This window comes from the organism of the source record quoted next, unplaced genomic scaffold (assembly GCF_019419815.1).
Source record: "Pyrus x bretschneideri cultivar Hongxiangsu unplaced genomic scaffold, Pyrus_bretschneideri_v1 Contig3, whole genome shotgun sequence".
Classification (NCBI taxonomy): Eukaryota; Viridiplantae; Streptophyta; class Magnoliopsida; order Rosales; family Rosaceae; genus Pyrus; species Pyrus x bretschneideri.
This window is the reverse complement of record NW_025999612.1, coordinates 4,961,149-4,968,309: the sequence shown is the minus strand read 5'-3', so window position 1 is coordinate 4,968,309 and position 7,161 is coordinate 4,961,149. Positions and strand designations below refer to the sequence as shown.

General features: G+C 36.2%; 1 protein-coding gene across 1 annotated transcript; it reads left to right on the top strand.

Moving 5' to 3' along the window:
* Positions 1 to 714: 714 nt before the first annotated feature.
* Positions 715 to 4,763, top strand: LOC103943750. The gene is made up of 4 exons (XM_009354094.3): positions 715 to 1,266; positions 2,834 to 3,564; positions 3,651 to 3,782; positions 3,930 to 4,763. Exons 1-4 carry the CDS (start codon positions 798 to 800, stop codon positions 4,653 to 4,655), a joined length of 2,058 nt encoding a protein of 685 aa, XP_009352369.2. The 5' UTR covers positions 715 to 797; the 3' UTR covers positions 4,656 to 4,763.
* Positions 4,764 to 7,161: the final 2,398 nt, after the last annotated feature.

Sequence of the window (7,161 nt, the reverse complement as noted above, 5' to 3'; positions counted from 1 at the left end):
ATTTATCCTCAAAAATTATAAACAGATTGTGACACGTGGCTCGACGTGATTGGTTAAAAATCTTATCGGAAATCTATCATCAACGATTCTGAAAAGGTAACGACACGTGGCACGAGAGCATTGGATAAAAATATTATCAAAATCCATCACCAATAATTGTCTTTTCAGATAATGACACATGGCGCAATGAGAACGATTAAAAATCTTATCTGAAATAACAAATTAAATTATTTTGTATTATTTTATAAATAAAAAAAAACACTAATATTTTATTACCTATTGCCAAGACTATTCAGTGTAAGGGTGGAAATGCAAAAGAAAGTTAATGTTCATTAAGACATTTACAATTTACTGAATGAATTAAATAATGAATAGCCTAGAGGGTCATTTCCCACGATGGAACTACTCTTCAGAGATTGAACACTTCTTACTATAAAGTTTGTACAATGAAGATACTTTTAAGTATGAGAATAAACTCATGTAAGAAGGGAATGCAATAATTATCCATTTATTTACAATATCGATGAGATTAGGCTAGCCTTTTAAGTACTCTTTGATATACATAATAAATAACAGACCGTACGATAATGCATGTTAACAACGCGTGGCACGATCATGTGCACTCGTAGGTACACTCTTCAGTGACACTCGGCATTATTTCCTGGTACAAAAGTGGCATACGGACCATAATCGCACTCTTCGTTCATATTTTCAAGACTTGGGTCCCTCCGGTCACTCCCACTGTGTTTCGGAGACGTCTTCGGCCCGGTTACGGACCTTCGGTTCAATTTCCGTCCATGAAAATGGTGGCGGAGACACGACGTACGATTCTTTCTAACGACCACGAGGGCGAAACCGAAGCCGAAAATCGGAACGTTTCCGAGCTGGTTTCGTCGCTGAGAGCGGCGTCTCGGGCGGAGGATTTCGCCCGAATCGAAGAGGCTTTAGCAGGGAGAGAAGCGGAACTGAAGCGAGAAATTGAGAGGCAAAGGCACGAGAAGGCATTGATGGAGGAAAAGCACGAGTTCGAGCGGCTCGAGAAGCTCAAAGCAGAGGACGAGCTCAGGGTCAAGCCTTCCGTGATGGTCAAGGCAGAGGCGGTTATCGAAGACAAGTTTCCGGTGAAAGACCAGGGCAATGAGGTCATTTTGGGGAAGAGGAGGAACATGCAAAGAAGAAGAAGCAAGCCTCTGGCTGCAATCAGTAATTACTGTGAAGTTGGCTCTGCTTCTTCTGTTGAAGGAAATGGAGGTTTGCCAATTGCAGGTAATTTGGATTAAGGATTTTTTTTTTTTTTCATAGTACGATATTTTTACACTAAAGAGATTAGTAGCTCAGCTAACTCATTTGTTATTGAATTTATCTATGAGATTTAAATTTAAGACATCTCATTTTCAAATGAAAATGAATACTATCGTACCATAATCATGAGCGGTAAAATGCGAATTTTAATTGAGTGCTTGAAATTTTGGTAATTGCTTAATTTTGACTAGTGGGATGGGGGTTATACTTTTATGTGTTTGGTTAAATTTTGTTAATTAAGTAATTTTCAATGAGAGTTGTTAGACCCATCAATGTTTTATTTTCTCATCACATTATAATCTCATTCATCATAAAATATTAAAATTTTGAAATTTTATTTCCCCACCAACTATTATTCTTAAATAACCTTTAATATGATATTTTTCTCACCTACTATTATTCCTAAAAAATTGAAATGTTATTTTTTCAACAACGAAGTTTTATTGGATGAATCTTCCAACAATGAATGATCCTTCAAATGCTCTGATGTGTGATTATGCACTTGAAGTAACAACTACTATCAATATTCAATCATCATCGGATGCTAGCTTCTTCCTTTAGTACACACTTTCTTTCCATAATTTCTTCTATCCTCATCCTTTATGGGTTTTTATTGTTTTTTATTTTGAGAATTCGGCTTAAGAATGGTCCATTCTTTTTACAAACCAATGTCAGTCTAGGGTTCTAGTTACCTCTCTGCGGCCAACTTATATATACACACATATCTATATCTCCCTTGTCTTTATCAATCATTTTACAAATGGATGTAATTAAAAATTTCATCAAAAAATATGTGAGAGATAAGATATTGGAATAGGAATAACAGTACTCTTTCCGATTGGTATTAGAATTTTTTTATTGACTTTTTACAACTTGAGTTTAGTGATTATTCCTCTACATCTGAATGTGGGTGGTATTAGATTTTAATCTCGTGGATGACAAATTCGAGACTAATATATGACAATATGCTCATTATGTGATTTAACTCAAATCGTCTCGACTCTAAGTGTAATACACTGCTGTCAAAAGAATTTAAAATAAAAATTGTAGTTGACCTTTTAATTTGGTGTGGCTACTACTATTCCTTAATGTTAAAAAGAATAAAAAAAATAAAAAAATAAATCAACATTTTATGTGGCAAAGTAAAGTTCAGCTTTTGTGGAAAGGACAATATTGATTCAAATGAAACTGATGCTAGAGAACGACTTAAAGGAAAATCTAGTATCATTTCATTTTTCGCAAGGGAGATATCCACACTCCATTGTTATGCCTTTGCAGTCTCCCTCTTGTTTCTAACCGCAAGATTGAATAAATCAACGGTGGAAATTGTCTTCCTATTTGCGATTAAGAACGAAGTTAGTTTATTCTAAATTTTGAGTTTAGTGCTTGGATTTTGTTGGTTATGTAATTGAAATTCAGGAGGTTATATTTTGAAGGATTAACTTCTGTTTGATGATTGTGCCTCTGTACTTACCTGATTTCTGTATAAATGTTGAAATATGTTGTTAATTTTAAATGTGGCCGTATATAGGTTATGGCAGGGACGCAAAGATGCTGATGAAGAGGAAGAACATGGAGAAGACGAAAATGAGAAAAAGAGAAAACCGTGTACAATACCGTTGTAATATGATTGCATTTTTTAACACAATGCAGCAAGTTAAGAGACACTTGACTGAAAGACACTTGGAGTTGCTTCAACAAACTCCATTTTGGCCATTAATATCGGCATTTTACAGAGGTGTGATTTCTATAGATCAATGCAAGAAATCCGACAATGACATCTGCAACATCATCAAGTGCTACAACTACAGAACAATGAGTTTTGACTTTGGTAGCACATCTGCATCGTTGACAACCGAAGACATCGCTGAAATTTTGGGAATTCCACAAGAAGGTCAGGAAGCAGTAGAATTAAAAGGATTAAGGAACTACAAATCAGATTTTACCAAAAGATATTTCAAGGTAAAAACAGTATCAAAAAAATTGGTGGAGGATGCTTTGAAAGAAGCGATAAAAGGGAAGAGAGAAGCAGATGTAGAGGACGTCGTACGCCTGATTGTACTAGAACTATGTGTTACATTCTTATTATGCAGCTCAAGTACCGAAACTTCATGGAATATCGTCAAATATTGTGAAGATTTAGAAAATATTTCAAGATATTCATGGGCAAAAGCAGTAGCTGACCACCTACACAAGTCACTGGAAAAGTCGACCAGAACATTTAAGCCGTATTCTGTTCATGGATGCGTGGTTGTCATAATGGTAATTGGCATACTCTTGGTACTTATAGTATCTTGCCAATGCAAGAGTACCGCAGTATGTGATTGTAATTGTTTTTGTCCTGACAGCTTTGGTTGTGTGAGAGAACGAACCTCATACAACCAATCAATGGAAGGGAGGGACATAAACCAGCTATCGTGAAATGGAGCGTGAAGGAACTGCAATTGAAACTGAGACATATAGACGTCGCAGACATTGGGGTAAGTTTATAGTTATAATTTATTAATATCTACGTGCGTAATAACTGTTATACAATACCTGTAGTTCCAATTGGTATACACGTACTAATGCCGGTAGTTGGTAGTAGATGCTGATATCTTGTTTGTTTGGATGATGCAACTGTTCAGCTCAGCTTTAAGGAGAACAAGAAGAAAAGAAGAGAAAATGAAAGAACATGTGAAGAAGCTAAATTTGATGGCCGAGAAGATAAAGAAGGGGAAAATTTGTTCGATGTTACAACGGGATCATTAGAAGGTGAATTTCGAGCTCAAAAGACCGAAATGCATTTCCTTCCAACTAACATTGATTCAAAAAGGTTGAATGATAAGGAAGACTCGGAACAAAGTTTGGAAGATGTATGTGAAATGATTCAAAATGGAAGTACTGAAGTTGCAAAAGCTCAAGGAAGAGTGGATAGTGAAAAGTCGGAGAGTACGAATGATAAAAGAGAGAGATTGAAGAGAAAATTAAAGGAAGAAAAGGAGGAGAAGAGAAAGCTGAAAGAGGACTATGAGTTCTTAATTGGTGAGCAGAAATCATTGATTCAATCTGTGAAAAGCTTCGCGAAAAAGCTGCAAGGAACTCTTGAAGCGGAAAGGGAAGAGGTGAAACACCTAAAGGAGGACAAAATGGAGCTGATCAAGGAAGTTCAAGAACTAAGAGATCAGCTTAATCGATGGACTCCATCGGCCGCAATGCAACTGAGAGACGGCATACAATTTGAGAAAAGCAACGTAAAGAGGACGTTGGATCCGGCGTTCAAGAACGAACAAGGAGAAAACAAGAAGGTTAAAGTAGAAGGGGAGAAAGTTGAAAAAATTCTATCTGATGCAATCGACGAAGTAGGTTATTGAACCAACCTAGCAATGTCTCTGCATTTGTAGATTGATGTAAATTATGTTGAAACTTATTAGATCATGTTTCATGTGTGTATTCTGCTCCATTTGTGGGAAGAGCAAATCTGCCTGTTCCATTACCACCCGTGCTCCCTTTTTCGTGTGAATGTACCACTTGAGCCAATTTTTGTTTGAAATTCCGTTTGAAATTTCGTCTAAGCACATTATGTACCACTTCAAGATCCCTGGGCTACATCGGTAAAATTTTTGTTGACAAAGAGTAATGTTAAACTTATCATATATTTGTATTATCTCTGTAGTAGAGGTAGGATTTATCAATACATGTGGGCATGGACGGATCCATATAGGGACTCGGGAGGTCCCGGGACCCTTCGGAAGCCCGAACAAACACTTGCGATCGACCTTCGGGACCCTCCAACAATTTTGGCAGGTGCAGCGGAGAGGCTAGTTGCCTCCATGGATGTGCATGCAGCAGTGCTTAAAAAGAAGAAGAAGAGGTTTCTAATTTTTGTTTTAATCCTCTAAATCGTTGCAACCTCTCAACTTTAAACTCAAGTTACCTCATCCCCTAGCACCATTTGCCTTTCCACCAACTCTAGCTGCCTAATTTTATTTCTTCCAAATTCATTTAAGTTTTTTAATCCTAGACTCTAACCTTGACTCCCAATTGTAATATATATTTTATGTTAACAAATTTCATCTTTGTAAAGTCATTAATTGATGCGTTATGTTGCTAAGGAGAATTTGTTGGTTTTATTACCTTTGAGATTAATCTTGATTATTATTATTTTATTTTATTTTTTTTTTTTAAAGCGGGACAACTAGTGGTGAGCCACGGTTATCCTCATCCCCTAGCACCATTTGCCGTTCCACCAACTCTAGCTGCCTAATTTTATTTCTTCCAAATTCATTTAAGTTTTTTAATCCTAGACTTTAACCTCAACTCCCAATTGTAATATATATTTCACGTTAACAAATTTCATCTTTGTAAAGTCATTAATTGATGCGTTATGTTGCTAAGGAGAATTTGTTGGTTTTATTACCTTTGAAATTAATCTTGATTATTATTTTTTTATTTAAAGCGGGACAACTAGTGCTAAGCCACAGTTATCCACCCCTTCTAGGGGCCTAGAAGACTCATAGAGGCATTTCAGCTTTCTCCTAACCATAGTCAAGCAAACTCACTAGCTTGGAGCCTCGAACTTGGGACCTCCCTGTTTTTTGTATTTTAAGAGCCGAAATCCACACCCTTACCACTTGGCCACTTGATGTGGTTGATTAATTTTGATTATTCAATGAATCAAATTCAATAAAAAATAGTGTTATGTAAACAAACTAGTCTAATTTTTTTTTTTTTGTTTTGAACTTTTATCTTGGGACCCTCCGATCTTGAAATCCTAGATCCGCCACTGCATCTGGGTCTCATCTTTATTAGAGATATGGTACAAATAAGTGGTAAGAGTAACATTTTTTGTTGACAAAAGTCGTGCAAATAGGGCTTTAGAGGAACAAAAGAGATATTTTCATGTAATGTTTAATCAACACAATTCTTACCTCAAGTCGTCTATCGGATTTCCTTTTAAATGCTACCGTATTTGTGCCCACCACCAATAGTACAAAATACAAGAAAAAGAGGAGGGGGCACAAACCCTCTCAAAAAAGAAAATTCAATAAAAAGAGGGGGGATATAGGACCAAACCCCTCCAAATAAAACCTAAAAGGTAATAATCCACAAGAAAAGCTGCAAAATAGGAAAAAAAATATCCAAAAGGATTAGGTAAAAGAAAATGACAAATCAAGAAGAAAGATAAACTTGTAGGCTGACATGCCTAAGAAATCTGATTGCAAAAAAGGAAGAATCTTAAAAGGAGGATTAACCTACCAAACAAGAGAAGATGAGAGAAACCCTAAGTTGGCTAATTTGTCAGCAACTGCATTCCCTTCTCAAAATATATAAGTGCAACGAAAAACCATATGCTGCGACCGAGAAATACAATTTCTCCAACTAAAATAACACTACTTCCGACCAAAATTTTATGTCCATAACAAATAATTCAACAAGTTGCTATTTAGTTTTGACATTCAAATGCCATCGGAAAGGGTCGTCTCGTCCTCGGAAGTAACTTTTTTTTTAATAGAAAAAGTTGGCGCCAAACTTATTTACGACAAAACTCTTTCTCCTCGGTTATAGTTGGTTTTTTATTTTCTCGACGGATAGTTCATTTTTTTTCGAAAATTATTACCTAAAGAGCAATAAGTTGTCATCGGTATAATGTCTTCAATAATCGAGGGCGAAATATTTTTGTCGGAAATGATTATGCATATTTGAGGGAAAATAAAGGCAGTCAGAATGTTATAAAAGGGAAGGACCCCTTCTAAGAGGTACCTGTTCCTATCATATAGGCCCTTAGTGAACTTCAAAAATCTTAGCTCTCAAGTACTCCAATGCACTAGCATCAAATGAACCAAACGTGTAGACATGACTTGCCGGCTATTCTTCTAT